This window comes from Etheostoma spectabile, unplaced genomic scaffold (assembly GCF_008692095.1).
Source record: "Etheostoma spectabile isolate EspeVRDwgs_2016 unplaced genomic scaffold, UIUC_Espe_1.0 scaffold00569331, whole genome shotgun sequence".
Taxonomy (NCBI): Eukaryota; Metazoa; Chordata; class Actinopteri; order Perciformes; family Percidae; genus Etheostoma; species Etheostoma spectabile.
Genome location: NW_022605066.1, coordinates 697,420 through 717,516, shown reverse-complemented (window position 1 = coordinate 717,516; position 20,097 = coordinate 697,420). Strand labels below are relative to the sequence as shown.

Sequence of the window (20,097 nt, the reverse complement as noted above, 5' to 3'; positions counted from 1 at the left end):
TAAATTCAAAGATTTATGAGGGGGTTACATTGGAAATGTGAGCCAGCTGACATTAGGATGATTGGCAGAACTTTTCTTTCTTTATTATTCCTCTAAACCATACTATAAAAACATTAAGGGGAAAATGACCTGTGAGGCTCAAGATTATTTGGATTTCTCATTTCGGTCCGGCCAAAAATGTCAATTATGACGACATAACTGACATTTTCTAACTGATCATTACCCAAGCAACTGTAACAAACATGCCAAAGCAGTGTGCATGGCGATTCTTTGCATCCAAAGAGTCTGGAGGTTCTGTTTCATTATCGCCTTCCATAAACCTAAAATGGAGCAAACTCGAAAGTTATGGAGTAGAGATTGTCAATTTTTAGCTATCTGTAGAAGTTACAAGATGAAGCCCTATTTAGGCATTACACATCTGTGTGGAGGCAATGCAACATGTAGAGTACGTATCAGATTTTAGGATATGTTAGAAAGGATATCACTCATAAAAACTTTTCTAACTTTTTAAATCCTCAAAAACTTTTTGCACAAATAATCAGCAGCCATGCAAACACATTGGTGCTTTGAGCTAAATGCAACATCAACATGCTAACTTTCTCACAATGACAAAGCTAACTGGTGTTCATATGGTGTGACCATATTAGTTCAGTTGGTTAACATGCTAACATCACGTTAAAGGTCCCATGACATGGTGCGCTTTAGACGCTTTTACATATATCTTAATGGTCCCCTAATACTGTATCTGAAGTCTCTTTTATTTAGACCTTAGTGGTCCCTAATACTGTATCTGAAGTCTTTTACATAGACCTTAGTGGTCCCCTAATACTGTATCTGAAGTCTCTTTTATATAGACCTTAGTGGTCCCTAATACTGTATCTGAAGTCTCTTTTATATAGACCTTAGTGGTCCCTAATACTGTATCTGAAGTCTCTTTTATTTAGACCTTAGTGGGCCCTAATACTGAATCTGAAGTCTCTTTTATATAGACCTTAGTGGTCCCCTAATAGCGTATCTGAAGTCTCTTTTATATAACCCTTAGTGGTCCCCTAATACTGAATCTGAAGTCTCTTTACATAGACCTTAGTGGTCCCTAATACTGTCTCTGAAGTCTCTTTTATATAGACCTTAGTGGTCCTTAATACTGTATCTGAAGTCTCTTTTATTTAGACCTTAGAGGTCCCTAATACTGAATCTAAAGTCTCTTTTATATAGACCTTAGTGGTCCCCTAATAGTGTATCTGAAGTCTCTTTTATATAGACCTTAGTGGTCCCCTAATACTGAATCTGAAGTCTCTTTATATAGACCTTAGTGGTCCCTAATACTGTCTCTGAAGTCTCTTATATATAGACCTTAGTGGTCCCCTAATAGCGTATCTGAAGTCTCTTTTATATAACCCTTAGTGGTCCCCTAATACTGAATCTGAAGTCTCTTTATATAGACCTTAGTGGTCCCTAATACTGTCTCTGAAGTCTCTTTTATATAGACCTTAGTGGTCCCTAATACTGTATCTGAAGTCTCTTTTATTTAGACCTTAGAGGTCCCTAATACTGAATCTGAAGTCTCTTTTATATAGACCTTAGTGGTCCACTAATAGCGTATCTGAAGTCTCTTTTATATAGACCTTAGTGGTCCCCTAATACTGTATTTGAAATCTGGAAAGAGTTAATCAATCTCAGTGAATGAAGACCAAATTGGCTGTATCAAAGGGACACTATACATCTTCTCAACATGGGAAGGCTACCACACATTGTAGAGTTGGCAGAGACACCCATATCATTAGACCATATTTTCACTTGATGCAGAGAAAGCCTTGGATAGGATAGAGTGGAAATATATGTGGGCAGTATTGCAACGTTTTGGTTTCAGGCCTTATTTTAAAGCAATGATTAAGGCGCTGTACCTCTCACCTTTGGCAAGTGTGCTAACGTGGGACATAATCTCTTCTCCTTTTACCCTACAGCGTGGAACAAGACAGGGGTGTCCACTCTTGCCACTTTTATTTTGTCTTTCTCTGGAATCTCTAGCAGGTGTAAAGGTAAGGCAGCTCTACTTCCAACGGCGCTCCATCAGCCAGAGAAGTCAGAGAGAAAAAGGTCAGAGAAGCCAGCAGCCTCAGCAGAGTCCTACTCATAATTTAGCTTGATCCTGATCTGCTGGCAATGTAGACTGTTGCTCTGCAGCACCCTCCTTTTATCCACTCAACCCCACCTTGCATGCCAAGCCAGGCTGGACTTTTGTCCCATCGGGTCAATTTTACCTAATACTAATAATAAGAATAACAATAGGAAAAAGAATAACAATAGCAACAAAAATTAAAGCTGCAACCAGAGTTGGACAGCGGCGGGGTTACTGGCGGACGCTGCTCCTTGTGACCGTGCATCTGCACGGCGCTCAAACACTGCAAATCATCACCAATGAGAAGGACATTTGACCAAAATTGAGTGGGAAGATGGGAAGTTTCCACAGGCATCTGTCTTGGTGGATGTATGTGTACTTGATACCATGTCTTGACAGTTACATCTTAAGCATGGGACAAGGGTTCCCATCTCTACTCATTATGGTTCTTTAGTGTGATGGAGCCACTAGCCACAGCAATATGTAGCAATTAGCCTAGAGAAAGAATAATTCCCGGGGTTAAAGAACATAAGGTGTTGCTGTTCGCAGATTACATCCATTTTTATATATTAAACCTATATCTGCCACAGACCCAAAAAAAATGAAAAGCTATTTTAATATTTTGTTTGATTCAGAAAAACAAAGGAATTTGTTAATTTAAAATTTGTGAGAAGCTTCAGCACTCATATTCTGAATCCCAACCAATTTGGAATTTGGTTCATTTTAAATTTACCTGTCTTTGCATCCCTCCACTGAGCGCAACATTGTCAATTTCAAACAATTATTTATTAACCTTAAAGATTACTATACAGTAATCGACATAAGAGTAACCAGTGTATATTTGGCAAACACAGACAATGAGATTAAACATTACATTTTAATCAATACAGTGCAATATTTTAAGCCCTCATATCCCATAGCAGGGACATTTTGACATGATAATAATTAACGTTTTCGTTTCTTGAGTTTCACTACTGCTGACACCCAAAGAGTTGGTACTGATGAACCATCTCCTCCAGGCCCAAACACGTCAATCTGTGTTTCTGAGTTTGACACTCTGCTTCTGTGGGCCAGTACTCGATCCAAGTTGTCTCTCCAAATACATACTGAAACCTGAAGAAAGCAAAGTAAACAGTAAGCATCTGTGACACAAACCATGAAAAGCCTCCTCATCTCTTTCCACAATCACTATAAATAACAACTGTAACACTTACGCTAGAGTACAAAATGCAACATTCACAATAAATTCACACAAAGAAAAGAACATACGATTGATGTTGGTCATCTCTGTGAATATCTTTGGACGTGCCCATGACAAGGTAGGTTTTACCCGTCCCCAGAGCTAAAGACCTCCTGCAGTGGGGATAACTGACGAATGTGTGCTGTTTATTCAGAGGACCAACATCAAGACTTCCTGAAATTCAATAAAGGAGAACAGAGAAACGGTAGATAAATACTAACGAGGTAAAAAGAAAAGTTCATTGTAGCCTAGTGTAGCGGAGTAAGACAGTTTCTTCTTTACAAATCTACTCAAGGAAAAGTATATTGATTTAAAACCTAAAGCCTAAATGTAAATTCAGATGAAAGAGTGTGATATTATGCACATGGCTGCAAGATTTTGAGAGTTTCCGTGGATCCTAAAGTCCTCAAAAAAGTCTTTGTAAAATGAGAAATTTCGCACAGAATTCGCCATTTCGTAATTTTTTAAATGTTGTGATTATTGTCTAAAAATAGCTTGATACAATCCTACGTGATACCCTCAAAAGATTTTATGAAAATTATAACTTTTGTTGAACCCAGGGTGCACGTGAGGAGGCGCTATGGATCCCCCTGGCAACACCCAAGACCAATCACTACAGAAGTTTGTGATTTTTCCTAAGTCGGACATGTGTGAAAGTTCTTGTGAGTTTTCCCGCGTGCTAAGACCCTAACAAATGAGAGAGACGGGAGAGTTGCGGAATAACCCCTAACGAAACAATAGGTTCCTTGCACTTCGTGCTGGGACACCGTTGGGGCCGTTGCACTTCAGTGCCCTTGCACTTCAGTGCTCGGGCCCTAAAAATCCAAAACAAGAGGGTTCCAGGGCCCTGCTGTGGGAACCCGGTTGCTTTGCAATTTTGATCCTTCCAGCCTCGGGCTTTGACCCCCTAATTAATTACTGAGCCATGAAAAAGGGTCAGGATGAAATAAGTGACTACTTCATCCTACTCCTTTTCAGACATCTCTATGCTGGTTAATGTTTCTTATTGTTTTTTGAACGTTTTGCTTATTTGTTAACTTATTTCTACATTTCTTTGTTTCGTTTTGTTTATTTTTGATATGTCTGAAATACATTTCTTCATTCATTCATTTAATGTGTCCACAACGTTTCAGATAGAGGGAAATAAATAGGTATGTCACCATCACTTGTAAGGCACATTAGAACATCAGTTTGTAGTACATTTTAGGAAGTTAAATACCTACCTTCTTTGATGACTTCCAGTACCTTTACTGTGAAAATGTCAGTGGTCAAGTCTTCTGTAAAACTGTCCAGTCTCACTTTGTACACTGAGGACAGACAGGTTGCAGATTGTTAGCTCACTTGCTCCCTCATAGTCCTACTGCCCTTATTCTCTCCATCTCTGTCCATTTTTGTGTGATATTAATGCAATTCATTTTCACTCTCTTACCAAAATCTATTCTGCTGGTCTGTGTAGTCTCACAGACCAGAGCTGTTCGCTGATCATTGCTGAGTTTGTCCTTGTTCTGCATACTGCAGTTTTCTGGAAATACACAAAAGGCACAAAGTACATACACAGCTGGTTAAATAAGCAAATGGTGATGATGTGTGTGGATGAGTTAAAGGGTGAGTGCATCTGTATCTTAGTCACAGTTTAAGTATTTTAATGAAACATTCTTTAGCTAGACCACTGCTCTGATCATACTAGATCCTGCAGGTGCTTGTTGGCTTGAAGGAATATTCATAAAATTCGCTGACCACCACTGTCATCGGCCTGATCACCAACAGCCTACAGAGCCCAGACATCTTGGTGCAAAGACAACAAACTCCATTTCTACGTCAGTTAATCAAAGAAGTGGATTGTACTCGACAGTAAGGGACAGAGAGAAGGACACGTCCCCATCTCCAACAATGGGACTGCAGTGGAGAAATTCAGCAGCTTTAGGTTCCTCAGGGTTATAATCAGTGAGGAACTGACCTGGACTCACAACACGAACACCATCACTAAGACTGCTAAGACACTTTTCTCTTGAACAGAGTTGGTGCTAATAAGCAAAGGCTTCCGACTTTGCTATTTCGACGGACTAGAAGAAGAAAAAGGTAAACAATGGCAGATCTGGCAGCAGCATTGACGTCTATGTTTCAATTTGATTCATAACCTACTTTGTCGGATCAAGACTCTCCTTCACCATAAAGGATTTCATCTTAACCCAGAAAGTTTACCAGAGAAACTTGCAGTCACTCTGAAAGTCCTGGCTTCCGAACACCCTCAAACCCGTCCATGTTTCCGCTTTATCGTGCGCTGCTGCAGAAAGTCGCACGCTCAAAATTCTGGCGCGTGTCTAGCGAAAATCTAGGTTATTTTGACGTCACATTGGCGTGCGACAGGCTGGCTGCAGCGACTGTAAAATGGCCTTTAGGCTCTACAGCTGGCGGTGAAAACTGCTAAGCATATCACCACGGGGGGTGTCAATAATGTTGAGATCCCAACGCTTCAGCCTTCATATCTCAAGGGACAGATGTGGAAACAATGGACTATTGAGTCATGAAACTACAAGGTACTTTCCAACTGAATAACATAATAAGTATGATCCTGATAGTAACCAATAGAAATTATTTATTACTTTTTTTGGACTCTGGGGTTCATCTCCTGTTCAACTGCAGTCTATAGACAATGCAGGATGACAAGCCCCACATGATGGATCAATGGTTTATCTCTATGAAGCCCAATGTTAGTGTTGGGTTTCGGTGTTTGTTCAAGAATTTTAGATATAACATATTTATGTTTACAGACAACAGATTAGGTTAGTTTGACATCAACCTTACCTTCTGCACATGTGCATTCATCATCTGTACAGAGCTGCAGCAGCTTTCCTGCTTTCCTCTCTGGATGGTAGAACTTCACACAATGTGTTTCTGCAATGGGAAAGAAAGATTTTACAAAATGTAGAGTACGTTAAATCGTTTTTAAAAGTATATATTATTTGTCTCTGAGACTCACGGTCATAGTATTCATAGACAGACACAGCAGCTGGTTGTAAGACTCCGACTTTCAGCTTCTGATGGATCCTAAAAGAGATCTCTTCTGGACGTGTGTGAGAAACCTGTGGCCAAATGTGAGACAGAGATAAAGGATGGAAGAATAATACAAAGAGAAAAACTACAGAAGTAGGAAACAGTCAAACCTTGTCCAGATAGATGATGAGTGAGCCTCTTTCTGACAGGACTGTGTTCATCTCATATCTTGCAATGATGCGGGATCGTCCTTTAGACAACTACACACACAAAAACACAAAGTTAAAAACTAAACATAAAAGCACAGAAATGTATTTCTATGAATAGTACAAGTTCTTACTAAGTCCAGGTCATTCGTGTTAACGGTAAAGCCAGTTAGCAAGCCAATATCCAGGATTGACATGGTTGCATCACTGTCATTGTCCTTATACCTGCACACAGAATGAACAGAATAATGAAATAACAGAAAAGGGTAATGCAGGAGCTAGCTGGTTATACATGTTCATGTTAGTATAACAGTTGTCAGTAGGAATTCTTGATTATACTTACAAAACCTCTATTTTAAGCTTGTATATGTTCTCATCCTCATCCATTTTCACTGCAAGAGCAAAATAACGTATTAAGTAAGGCAAGGCAAGGCAAGGCAGCTTTATTTGTATAGCACATTTCAGCAACAGGGCAATTCAAAGTGCTTTACATGAAATCAGTTAAACAGATAAAACACAAGTACAAACAGTTAAAAATCATAAACATTAAAAATTAATAAAACACATGAATAGACAGTTAAAAACAAAATAGAAACATTAGGACACATAAAACACAAGAATAAAAGTTACAGTGCAGCATTAGAAATTTAAAGAAATGAGCATTCATTTAAAGAAAGGCAGCATCAAAAAGAAAGGTCTTCAGCCTTGATTTAAAAGAACTGAGAGTAGCAGCGGATCTGCAGGTTTCTGGGAGTTTATTCCAGATATGAGGAGCATAGAAACTGAAAGCTGCTTCACCCTGTTTAGTTCTGACTCTGGGGACAGAAAGTAGACCTGTCCCAGATGACCTGAGAGGTCTGGGGGGGTCATAGTGTAGTAGCAGATCAGAAATGTATTTTGGACCTAAACCGTTAAGGGATTTATAAACTAGCAAGAGTACTTTGAAATCAATTCTTTGAGACACAGGAAGCCAGTGTAAAGACTTCAGAACTGGAGTGATGTGATCCAGTCTCTTGGTCTTAGTGAGGATTCGAGCAGCAGCGTTCTGAATCAGCTGTAGCTGTCTGATTGATTTTTTAGGGAGACCTGTAAAGACCCCGTTACAGTAGTCAAGTCTACTGAAGATGAAAGCATGGACCAGTTTTTCCAAGTCCTGTTTACACATAAGTCCTTTAACCCTTGATATATTCTTAAGGTGATAGTAGGCTGACTTTGTTATTGTCTTAATGTGGCTGTTAAAATTCAGGTCTGAGTCCATGACTACACCCAGATTTCTGGCTTTGTCTGTTTTTAGAATTGTTGTTTGAAGCTGAGCGCCGACTTTTAATCGTTCCTCTTTTTTTCCAAAAACAACCACCTCAGTTTTTCCTTCATTTAATTTCAGAAAGTTCTGGCACATCCAGTCGTTAATTTGTTCGATGCACTTAGTCAGTTTTTGTATTGGACGATAGTCCCCTGGCGATAAGGTTATGTAAATTTGTGTGTCGTCCGCATTACTATGGTAACTTATTTTGTTTTTCTCCATAATCTGAGCCAGTGGAAGCATGTAGATGTTAAACAGAAGAGGCCCCAGAATGGAGCCTTGCGGAACTCCGCACGTCATATTTGTACGCTCAGATGCATAATTACCTATAGACACAAAGTAATCCCTATTCTTTAGGTAGGATTCAAACCAGTTTAGTACTAAGCCAGAAAGGCCAACGCAGTTTTCCAATCGGTCTAGTAGTATGTCGTGGTCGACCGTGTCAAATGCAGCACTGAGATCAAGTAATACTAAGATTGAAATTTTGCCATTATCTGTGTTAAGGTGGATGTCATTAAAGACTTTGACAAGAAAGTAGCTGAATATTTTGTTCATCCAATTTTAAAAAGATACTTGTCAGAAAAAAAAGAACAAGAGAGAGGATACCGAATTACCTGGGAGGAGCTGCACTGACAAGTTAAACATCTGACAGTCGCTCTCTTTCTCTTTAGGCAAAGCGTAATACAGTGACACCATCTGTCAGACAGATGAAAGCATTGTATATGTGTTGAACTAATAGACTTCTATATCACAAATATCTAAAATAAGTTGTTGTATTTTCAGAGATTCAAAAAAGCACACAATGATGGAAAAATAAAATGCTAATTTTCATGTTCATTCTTTTCTTTAAGGGAATTTATAGAAACATTTTCCAAGCTATAGCTTGGCTTTTGCCTGCCAAGATATATTGGACCCCATTCCAACGAGGCTACTTAAAGAAGCGTTGCCCGTGGTTACCACTCTATTACTAGATATGATCAATATGTCTCTATTAACAGGTTATGTACCGCGGTCAATTAAAGTAGCTGTGATAAAACCTCTCCTGAAAAAACCCTCCCTGGATCCGGAGGTCTTAGCAAACTATAGACCTATATCTAACCTTCCCTTTCTCTCCATGATCCTTAAGAAAGGTAGTCACTAATCAGTTATGGGATTTTCTACATAGCAATAGTTTACTGGAGGACTTTCAGTCAGGATTTACAAAGCAACATAGCACAGAGACAGCACTGGTGAAAATGACTAACAACCTTCTAACTGCTGCAGACAAAGGACTTGTCTCTGTTGTTTTGCTAGATGTTAGTGCTGCTTTCAACACCATTGACCATCCCATCCTGTTACAGAGACTGGGATATTTTGTTGGCATTAAAGGAATCACACTAAGTGGGTTTAAGTCACATTTATCCGATCAATCTCAATAAATCCTTGCGCTAAAGTTAGCCATGGCGTTCCACAAGGCTCAGTGCTTGGACCAATTGTATTCTCCTTATATATGCTTCCTCTAGGCAATAATATTAGGACACACTCAATTAACTTTCATTGTTATGCAGATAACACCCAATTATATATAGCTACGCTAGATGTTATGGCCCTGGCCTCTTGCACTACTGTCAGAAATCTAGGAGTTATTTTTGATCAGGATATATCCTTTAATGCCCATCTAAAACTGGGGAGTTGTTCCCCGGAGTCCTTCTGTTTCCCCCCCAGCATGTTTCCTTGAAGATGTCGCCATTTTTCTGCAATACCCTGTTACATCCTGATACGCTTTGCGGTACCCTGCTACGTCCTGCTGTGCCACGTAATGCCGTACAGTGCCCTGCTATGCCATGAACTACTACAAACTACTATTTCTAGTTACTCTTCCATTATCTTTTACTGTGCCTGTTAGTGCCACTATTCATTTCAACCCCAAATGGCCCATTAGACTCTGCCTACCAAGAGCCTGGGTCTGTCCCGGGTTTCTTTCTAAAAGGGAGTGTTTCCACTTTCACACTTAATGCTTGCTCTGGAGGGACCTACTAGAACTTTTGGGTCCTTGTAAATTATAGCGTGTGGGATAGACCCACGCCATCTGTAAAGTGTCTTGAGATAACTTATTATGAATTGATACTATAAATAAAATGTAATTGAATTAAATTACTGTGCTCAAATTTAGTGGTGCATTTACATTGTCCATCATGACCTGCTGTTTTGACAACAGCTAAGCTAACAGCTAGGTTAGGTTAGCTGGCCATAATCATTACTGTTTAATAAAAGAAGACAAAATAATTACTGACAGATGACAAAACAATTTGTACTTACTTTCACTGTTGCTTCCCCTGTTCCCGTGGCAATTACTTTTACATCCTTGTTTATACCGTTGATCTGGTGAATTTAAATGCAAACACACACAAACACACACACACACACACACACACACACACACACACACACACACACACACACACACACAGGCATCAGCAGAAAAAAAAGTACAAAAAACAACGTGCATTATCATATTAATGTGCCACTATAAGTTTGTTTGGATGTCTTCTCATATTAGTTGTTCTGCTCCTGCCGCGGTTGCCGGTGCCGCTGTTGCCGGTGTTGCCAGTGCCACTGTTGCCGGTGTTACCAGTGCCGCTGCCGGTGTTGCGAGTGCCACTGCCGGAGTTGCCGGTGTTGCCAGTGCCACTGTTGCCAGTGCCACTGTTGCCGGTGTTACCAGGGCCAATGGCGAGGTTGTCAGTGCCGCTGCCAGTACTTCCGGTGTTGCCACTGTTGCCAGTGCCCCTGCCGCCGCTGCCACTGTTGCCAGTGCCACTATTGCCGGTGTTGCCAGTGCCGCTGCCGGTGTTTCCACTGTTGCCAGTGTTTCCAATATTGCCACTGTTTCCACTGTTATCAGCGCCACTGCCGCCGCTGTTGCCAGTGCCAGTGTTGCCGCTGTTGACATTGCCGGTGTTCCCACTATTGCCAGTATTGCCAGTGCCAGTGTTGCCAGTGTTGCCAGTGCCACTGTTGCCAGTGTTGCCAGTGTTGCCAGTGCCACTGTTGCCAGTGCCACTGCCACTGTTGCCAGTGCCACTGCCACCGCTGTTGCCGTTGCTGCCAGTCCCAGTGTTGCCGCTGTTGCCACTGTTGCCAGTGCCACCGCCGCCGCTGTTGCCAGTGCCGCTGTTGCCAGTGCCGCTGTTGCCAGTGTTGCCGCTATTGCCATTACCAGTGTTGCCAGTGCCACTGACACCACCATTGCCGCTGCTGCCAGTGTTGGTGTTGCCACTGTTGCCGGTGTTGCCAGTGCCGCTGTTTCCACTGCCGCTGTTGCCGCTATTTCCTGTGTTACCTGTGTTGCCGGTGTTGCCACTGTTGCCGGTGTTTCCACTGTTGCCAGTGCCACTGCCGGCGCTGTTGCCAGGGCCGCTGTTGCCGCTGTTGCCAGTGTCACCAGTGCCACTGTTGCCGCTATTGCCATTGCCGTTGTTGCCTGTGTTGCCACTGTTGCTGCTGTCGCCAGTGCCGCTGTTTCCATTGTCGGTGTTGCCGCTATTGCCATTGCCGTTGTTGCCTGTGTTGCCACTGTTGCTGCTGTCGCCAGTGCCGCCGTTTCCATTGTCGGTGTTGCCACTATTGCCATTGCCGTTGTTGCCTGTGTTGCCACTGTTGCTGCTGTCGCCAGTGCCGCTGTTTCCATTGTCGGTGTTGCCGGTGTTGCCGCTATTGCCATTGGCGTTGTTGCCTGTGTTGCCACTGTTGCTGCTGTCGCCAGTGCCGCTGTTTCCATTGTCGGTGTTGCCGGTGTTGCCGCTATTGCCATTGCCGTTGTTGCCTGTGTTGCCACTGTTGCTGCTGTCGCCAGTGCCGCTGTTTCCATTGTCGGTGTTGCCGGTGTTGCCAGTGTTGCCACTGTTGCCAGTGCCGCTGTTGCCAGTGTTGCCACTGTTGCCAGTGTTGCCGCTGTTGCCAGTGTTGCCACTGTTGCCAGTGTTGTCGCTGTTGCCAGTGTTGCCGCTGTTGCCAGTGTTGCCGCTGTTTCCGCTGTTTCCACTGTTGCCAGTGCCGCTGTTGCCACTGTTGCCAGTGTTGCCGCTGTTTCCACTGTTTCCACTGTTGCCAGTGCCGCCGCTGTTACCGCTGTTGCCAGTGTCAGTATTTCCATTGTTACCAGTGTCGGTGTTTCCACTGTTGCCGCTGTTGCCATTGCCGTTGTTGTCGCTGTTGCCAGTGTTGCCAATGTTGCCAGTGCCACTGTTGCCATTGCCGGTGTTGCCGCCGTTGCCAGTCCCGCTGTTGCCATTGTTGCCAGTGTTCCCGCTGTTGCCACTGTTCCCGCTGTTGCCGGTGTTGTCAGTGCCGGTGTTGCCACTGCCACTGTTACCACTGTTGCTATTGCCGGTGTTGCCATTGTTGCCGCTGTTGCCAGTGCCGCTGTTGCCATTGTCTTCACTATTGCCAGTACCGTCGCTGTTGCCAGTGTTGCCACTGCCGCTGTTGCCGCTATTTCCTGTGTTACCGGTGTTTTCACTGTTGCCGCTGTTGCCAGTGTTGCCGCTGTTGCCACTGTTGCCGTTGTTGCCACTGTTGCCACTGTTGCCGCTGTTGCCAGTGCCGCTGTTGCCACTGTTTCCAGTGTCACCAGTGCCGCTGTTGCCAGTGCCGGTGTTGCCTGTTCCAGTGTTGCCGCTGTTGCCACTATTGCCAGTGTTATCACTGTTTCCACTGTTGCCACCGTTGCCAGTACCAGTGTTTCCACTGTTGCCGGTGCCGCTGTTGCCAGTGCCACTGTTGCCGCTATTACCATTGCCGGTGTTGACTGTGTTGCCGCTGTTGCTGCTGTCGCCAGTGTCGCTGTTTCCATTGCCGGTGTTGCCACTGTTGTCAGTGTTGCCACTGTTTCCGCTGTTTCCACTGTTGCCAGTGTCACTGTCGCCGCTATTGCCAGTGCCGCTGTTTCCACTGTTGCCAGTGTTGCCGCTGTTGCCGCTGTTTCCACTGTTTCCACTGTTTCCACTGTTGCCAGTGCCGCCGCTGTTACCGCTGTTGCCAGTGTCAGTATTGCCACTGTTGCCAGTGCCGGTGTTTCCACTGTTGCCGCTGTTGCCACTGCCGCTGTTGCCATTGTTGGTGTTGTCGCTGTTGCCAGTGTTGCCATTGCCGCTGTTGCCATTGTTGCCACTGTTCCCGCTGTTGCCACTGTTCCCGCTGTTGCCGGTGTTGCCAGTGCCGGTGTTGCCACTACCACTGTTACCACTGTTGCCATTGCCGGTGTTGCCATTGTTGCCACTGTTGCCAGTGTTTCCGCTGTTGCCAGTGTTGCCGCTGTTGCCAGTGCCGGTGTTTCCAGTGTTGCCGATGTTGCCAGTGCCGCTGTTTCCGCTGTTGCCATTGCCGGTGTTGCCACTGTTGCCACTATTGCCAGTGCCGCCGCTGTTGCCAGTGCCGCCGCTGTTGCCAGTGCCGCCGCTGTTGCCAGTGCCGGTGTTGCCAGTGCCGGTGTTTCCACTGTTGCCGCTGTTACCATTGCCGCTGTTTCCGTTGTTGCCGCTGTTGCCAGTGCCGCTGTTGCCGCTGTTTCCGCTGTTGCCACTGTTGCCGCTGTTGCCAGTGCCGCTGTTGCCACTATTGCCAGTGCCGCCGCTGTTGCCGCTGTTACCACTGTTGCCATTGTTTCCACTGTTGCCAGTGCCGCCGCTGTTACCACTGTTTCCGCTGTTGCCACTGTTGCCACTATTGCCACTATTGCCAGTGCCGCCGCTGTTGCCGCTGTTGCCACTGTTGCCGCTGTTGCCATTGTTTCCACTGTTGCCGCTGTTGCCAGTGCCGCTGTTGCCGCTGTTTCCGCTGTTGCCACTGTTGCCACTGTTGCCAGTGCCGCTGTTGCCAGTGCCGCTGTTGCCACTGTTGCCACTATTACCACTGTTGCCGCTGTTGCCATTGTTTCCACTGTTGCCACTGCCGCCGCTGTTACCACTGTTTCCGCTGTTGCCACTGTTGCCACTATTGCCACTATTGCCAGTGCCACCGCTGTTGCCGCTGTTGCCACTGTTGCCGCTGTTGCCATTGTTTCCGCTGTTGCCGCTGTTTCCACTGTTGCCACTGTTGCCGCTGTTGCCAGTGCCGCTGTTGCCACTGTTGCCACTATTGCCAGTGCCGCCGCTGTTGCCGCTGTTACCACTGTTGCCGCTGTTGCCATTGTTTCCACTGTTGCCACTGTTGCCAGTGCCGCCGCTGTTACCACTGTTTCCGCTGTTGCCACTGTTGCCACTATTGCCACTATTGCCACTATTGCCAGTGCCGCCGCTGTTGCCGCTGTTGCCACTGTTGCCGCTGTTGCCATTGTTTCCACTGTTGCCACTGTTGCCAGTGCCGCCGCTGTTACCACTGTTTCCGCTGTTGCCATTGTTGCCACTGCTGCCGCTGTTTCCGCTGTTGCCGCTGTTGCCAGTGTCACTGCCGCTGTCTGTGTTGCAGCTGACTTTGTAGAACTTGTCAGGCTCTGACTCGTCTGGTAAGAGGATGTCCACATTCAGATAATTATCCCCAGAATCATCATTTGCATTAGTCCAGTACTCTGCTAAAGCCTGGTACACCATTATGGTCGCCTAGAGAGAGAAAGAGTGACGGACGGCAACAAGATTTAGAAGAAGTTTAGGTTATGAGCTGACATAAGCTGTAGATATCAAGCTGGAGAGCCAGGTCTGTGTTACCTGAGTTGATCCATATCCCCCGTCAGTCTCCACCTCGTAGTTGAACCATTTCACAACAGGTCTGGCGTCTTCAAAAGCCTTTATTAGTGGATGGCAAGTGAATGGTTGAAATGGTCTGTGGTTGACTTGACATTGATAACTTTAGTACTAGAGACAAGTCCTGATTCTTTTACAGTTATACTTTAGATTGTAATCTGCCAGTTTCCAAAGCCTACCATAGAGCTTCTGAATCATGTGTTTGTATTACGAGACAGTCAAACAATAGAGACTTGAAACTTGTCTGGTAAAAGCAAAAAAATAGCAAACTACATTTCTTTTGTTTTACCACATTGTTGTGTGTTTATGTGAGAAGAATGTTCAACTATGATGATGATTTTCCTATTAAGTTTTGCAAGTAAGACCTGACCATGACAAAGGTCACATAGCAGTATCCAACAACAATAAATCAAAAGAGCAACAATAGGTAATAGGTTTAAAATAATTTCAAGAGATAAGGGGCGAAAGTTTGAGCTTGACCTGCAGACCGTTCCAGGTAGAACGGGCTTGTTTAATCAGCCTCTGTACTGATAAGAGGTACTTTGAACTGGAGCCGTCTATAAGTCAACTCCCAACCTGATCTCACAGAATTCTGTGAAATGATTACAACCTCTCAAATCAAAATTGGTGGCAGTTTCACAGAATTGCGAAAAAATCTCTGATGGGCCGACAGAAGAAAAGTTCCATCGTGGGCCCATGGAACAGTTCTGTGAAATAAACATGGCTCCTTAAAAGGAAAATTCCAGATGATTTTCATGTTAATCTTGATCGCTATAAATATGCAAGTACTTTGGATTGAAAAAACTCCCCGACCTGAATCGGTGGCGGCAACACTGAGCAGCTGCAGCTACGTGTACAAGCTTCCACTGAGCTAAAATGGCAGTTAATGGGGCAAGTTTTGGAGCATTTGTGCCTTTTAACAGACAAACAATGCAATTAACATGTCTGTACAACATGAACAGGGCCCTTACGTAACATCAAGTTGTGTATCTGCTATATTCTCCTACTTACGTTATTCCAAGCTCCTTACCTAATTCCTAATTATCTCTGTTCCATATCAAACATGGGCCAATTAAAATTGAGATAATACTGGACATTTGCACAGCTAACATCATTACACCAGCTATGATGTTTTGGGAGTCATCATGACATGTATCATTTATTTGAACCTGAGAATACAGACGAAGAACTCGCCTCACAAGCGTTGGAAAGAACCACACAGAGAGGTGGTACTCGCATATACATAGCGATCAAGATTAACATCAAAATTGGCCGTAATTCTCCTTTAAATAAAGGAAAAGGTTGTGGGTGTGCTTACAGATCTGTGACACGCAGGAAGAACGGGACGGTTGGGTTTAGCAAGCAACTTTAGGAAACGTTACACGTGGGACATGATTCCCGGTCTCCTGGGTGAAAGTCCTGTGTTTGACCCATCTGCCACCCCCCCCCACCCAACCAACCTCCTTATGAAGATTTTCAGGTTTTCATACTACTCGCTACCATATTCGGTGCTAATGCGTCATCTTCTCATTGACTTTACATCGGCAATGTGGTGGCCACATATAATGCGGTGTTAACAGTTTCTGTGAGACCAGGCTGCAGCTCCACACTGAGTCATTGCATAAGGGGAAGAAAAATGCCTTCTATATATCTATATAAAATCCTAAAGTGATAGGTCAACATGAGCCATGTTAAGGTCAACATGAGCCTTGTTAAGGTCAACATGAGCCATGTTAAGGTCTTCATGAGCCATGTTGTAACGTGAAAGGTCAACATGACCCGAATAAATAACTTGAACAACATGTTACTTAAAAAGTGTAAAACTGAGGCAGTTACATTGAGAGACACTTTCCCTGATTCCCTTTCAGTGAGGTAGCATGGATGAGGACCCAGTTGTGTGTTTTCTGTCAGGGTCCCGACTAGACATGCTCTAGTGGGTCACGCTCACCTTGGCCCTGACCAGAGCGAGGAGAGCGTACGCCGTGGCCTCCCGCGTGGAAACGTATCCCTTAGGTGTCTGCCAGTGGGACAACTCTGAAGAAGACGTACATAAAAACCTTTATTTTACTATGCTTTACATCAAACGAGATTCATTCATTCACACATCAAGTGAAGTAAAAACTGCTTACTTTGAAGAATTTGAACTAATCGTTCTATCTTTTCAGTATCATTGAAAAATTCTTACCATTTGGTACTAAAGACACTAAATGGCTGAAAATAACATTACCAGTTCTGCTGGAGAATCTATGGAAATTGTTATGTTGGACATGTCAGGCTCTAATAATCCTATTATATTTATTAATCATGGATGTGTAGTACTGTTTAATTTATTCATCACACCATATCTTCTGTTCCTGACTTTTAGTTTAAGAATATTGTTGTGTTACAGTACCTTTGGAAACATATCTGTAGAGGATGGCTTTGTTCAGTTTGTTTTCATTGGCCAGGGCATATGACGTCATGGCAACAGCATATTGGTTGGTGAGGCTGGGCAGACGCCCTTCCAGATAGTTCACTGCTTTGTCTATACTGCCTTGCAGACTCTGGACAGAAGAAAAAAAAACACTGCATTTATTTCAAATATATCCAGGAATGCCGTATCATTTTAACCTTGGACAATGAGACTGGATAAGGAGGCCGCAAGATGTTTTAATGCCTCGCTTTGAAATCAACAATCAAATTGACAAAAACAAGCACCACTCATGTCAGAGAGGTGTCTTTGTTAATCTGCTACAGTATTTAAAAGCAGATATGTGGACTGTAGAAGAGTGGTCTCTTTTTCTACTACAACCCTTAAATTAGTAAATATTGCGTGTCTCCATTTTGAATGTGTCAATTGTTTCGGAAGAATCAATTTAGCAAAATTTACTGCGGACGTTTTGATCCGGTATGGGAATGTGGATCCAGTCTTAATACAAGCAGTTTTTTTTTAACAATTTCAAAACTAAAGAAACAAGAGAATAACGTAAGAAATCAATAAAAAAAGTCCTTCTCTGCTCTAATGTAGGCTGCAAAGAAGTATTACATTCAGTGGTAACTAAATGGGAATACCAAGGCCAAAGAGAACATCGTTACCCAACTACATTAACTTAAGCTGGCTATTGATAGTTAAAATAAAAAAAGCTACTAAGATGACTAAAACATTAATTTTGTGTTGCTCAACACTGGTGTGGAGTCCATAAATGAAGACATAAAAGAGGTGAGGGTTAAAGAAGAAACACTGTTTGCAGATGAAATACTCACGTTAACACTGTCGGAACACATGGCGCGAGACTCCTGCATGGCAATGAGGCAGAAGGCTGTCATGGAGGCGTCTGAATCTTTGCCGTCCACATCACCCTACACACATATACGTTTTCATATTCATACACATGTAACTGTATTCATCTCAATCAGCTGTTTTTGTAGCACCAAGATTAATATCACATGTCAATGAAATCAGTATACGCACAACCATCTCTCCGTGGATAACCTTTCCAACTTCTTTAAAAGAGCCGTCGGGTTGCTGTGCGTTGAGAATCAGAAACTTGATGGCTTTGCAGATGTGTAGTATTTGCACTTCCACCAGACTACTAGCCATGGCAAACACCTTGGCAACATAAGCTGTCAACCTTAGAGAGGCGAGGAAGCGTAGTTTCATTTAGGGTAACTCCATCCTCACATTGTCAGAATCTAAGTTAGAGGAGGATGTGCAAACAATTCGATGTATATTTACACAAGTTCACGAATGTTTGGATGCCTCACCAGGTGCTGCTACCTTGATCCGGCCAAGCAGAAAAAGACCCATCATTTTTACGGAAGACAAGCTCATTCTGGTAGCCTGGACACAAACAACACACGACCAGTTTGAGAAGTCCTGTTACATTCCCCGATTATAGCCTCTTTCATTTGATTCTACAGTTTTTGTTTGACTGACAACCTTTTTAACCCTTGTGTTGTCCTCGGGTCAAACTGACCCGTTTCAAAGTGTTTTATATCAGAAATATGGATTTCTTTCAACCAAATTACCCTACAATAACATGGATGATTCCTTATGTTCTTCAGGTAAAAATATTGATTACTTTTATTGAATTTTTTGGGTGTTTTATTTAATCTTATAGCATTTGTATTGTATTTTTTTAATGGATTCATATCAGTATCCGGACTAAACTCTGACATCTACCCATCTGAGATCCACTCAACATCCTCTGATCTTAACTATTAGTCAAAATAATTCATAACTTGTGCCTTTTAAACTAAAAACTGATGTATAATTTGATATAAATGATGTTTGTTGACCATGAATTCCAAGAATAAGTGTAAAACCTGTTATTAAACCAGCTCAAGTTTTAAAAAAAAGCGGAAAAAGCACAACAAAATGTTAATTTTCAATTTTGACCTGGAAGGACAATTTCATGGATAACAGGAAGACAACACAAGGGTTAAAACCTGGTCTATGAGTCTATGTGTGGCTTTCAGACTATTCCTTCTCAGTCCCTAGCTTGCATGTGTGGGGGAAGGCTATAGCATGCATTACCGTCTACCCCACAAGCGAATTAATCAATCGTTAAGATTTCTCGCATCTCTGCAAATAAAATACATCTTTGAGCCCACCAGTCTTGATGTATTGGAGAGCTTCGTCACGTTTCTCAGAGCCCACTTTTCCCCACTGGTTGGTTTTGTCCAAATATGTGACTGCAATGACTGGCAGGGTCATGCCGACCATGTTCTGCTCTCCACAGCCGCTGGGCTGGACGATCATAGTGTCCACAGAGTCCGCACTGATGGTCTTCTCCACCAAACGATTAACTTGATTTTTTCCTACTCACACAAAACATGCACCAACACAACAAATTACATATATGCAAAGTTCCTTGTACAGACACTGCATGGCCTAACCCAAACACGCCAAAATATAACTTAATATCTGACCTGTCACAGTGACGTGTGTTCTACTAGGTGTTTTTCGGACCACATCTTTTTGAAGAATTCCACTGTTGAGCATTACTTCTTGTTTACCAGCTAAAGGGAGATACAATGGGCAAGTTGGGGGATCAGGTAGAAAATGGTAAAATATTACTAAATGACTATTTACTGGGACTAATAAACTTACCAACACCTTTATTAGTGGGGTCTAGGAGTATGATCTGAGAGGATTTAACCAGTACGCCTTCAGGCTGAAAAAAACAAGGAGGACAAACATTAGAAATTGGATCAAGCTTGTCTGTATGAAGACTGATTCCTTTAATTAACTAATTAATTAACAACAGTATTGCTGTTGGTTTACTGTTTCCAACCGGTGTAACAACAATAATTCCCTAACCTATAACTCATGGTTTTCATTGTAACCACAACGACAAAGTTGTAGTTGTACCCCCAGTACTTATTTTAACCCACATTTTTTTACACAAAACATAAGTATTTTCCTAAACCTGACCAAAACCATAACATTGTCATATCATAAAATAGATCATTACAGTGATTTTGGATGGCCCAGACAAATCAAGCAAGATGCTGCATACAACATCCCAGCTGCC

At 43.2% G+C, this 20,097-nt stretch overlaps 2 protein-coding genes across 3 annotated transcripts in view; both read right to left on the bottom strand.

Annotated features, from left to right (window-relative positions):
* Positions 1–2,964: 2,964 nt before the first annotated feature.
* Positions 2,965–10,381, bottom strand: LOC116684803 (complement C3). 2 transcript variants are annotated; one of them, XM_032510235.1, is made up of 11 exons: positions 10,161–10,381; positions 8,477–8,558; positions 6,903–6,951; positions 6,694–6,784; positions 6,524–6,613; positions 6,340–6,442; positions 6,165–6,254; positions 4,789–4,881; positions 4,583–4,666; positions 3,389–3,533; positions 2,965–3,232 (listed from the first exon to the last, which is right to left on the bottom strand). In XM_032510235.1, the coding sequence occupies exons 2-11, from the start codon at positions 8,556–8,558 to the stop codon at positions 3,091–3,093; spliced, it is 969 nt and encodes a 322-aa protein (XP_032366126.1). In that variant the 5' UTR covers positions 10,161–10,381; the 3' UTR covers positions 2,965–3,090. The 2 variants fall into 2 exon arrangements, with proteins under 2 accessions (XP_032366126.1, XP_032366127.1); XM_032510236.1 differs by having other exon boundaries at positions 6,903–6,948.
* LOC116684790 (uncharacterized) overlaps positions 10,358–20,097 on the bottom strand; it is a 28,263-nt gene continuing 18,523 nt past the window's right edge. Inside the window, exons 23-32 of the mRNA XM_032510209.1 lie at positions 19,674–19,737; positions 19,493–19,582; positions 19,175–19,381; positions 18,326–18,401; positions 18,033–18,192; positions 17,825–17,920; positions 16,974–17,124; positions 16,530–16,615; positions 14,546–14,623; positions 10,358–14,440 (exon numbers count right to left, since the gene is read on the bottom strand). Of these exons, the coding sequence (XP_032366100.1) occupies positions 10,358–14,440; positions 14,546–14,623; positions 16,530–16,615; positions 16,974–17,124; positions 17,825–17,920; positions 18,033–18,192; positions 18,326–18,401; positions 19,175–19,381; positions 19,493–19,582; positions 19,674–19,737 (5,091 nt within the window). The remainder of the gene's footprint in view (positions 14,441–14,545; positions 14,624–16,529; positions 16,616–16,973; positions 17,125–17,824; positions 17,921–18,032; positions 18,193–18,325; positions 18,402–19,174; positions 19,382–19,492; positions 19,583–19,673; positions 19,738–20,097) is intronic.

Bases quoted from the DNA above. Each gene is read 5' to 3' on its own strand.
- LOC116684803 (XM_032510235.1), bottom strand. From the start codon at position 8,558: ATGGTGTCACTGTATTACGCTTTGCCTAAAGAGAAAGAGAGCGACTGT. The intron at 6,443-6,523 runs GTTTGACTGTTT...ATTTGGCCACAG, and splicing joins TCATCATCTATCTGGACAAG to GTTTCTCACACACGTCCAGA. The intron at 3,233-3,388 runs GTATGTTCTTTT...TGCTTTCTTCAG, and splicing joins AGAGATGACCAACATCAATC to GTTTCAGTATGTATTTGGAG.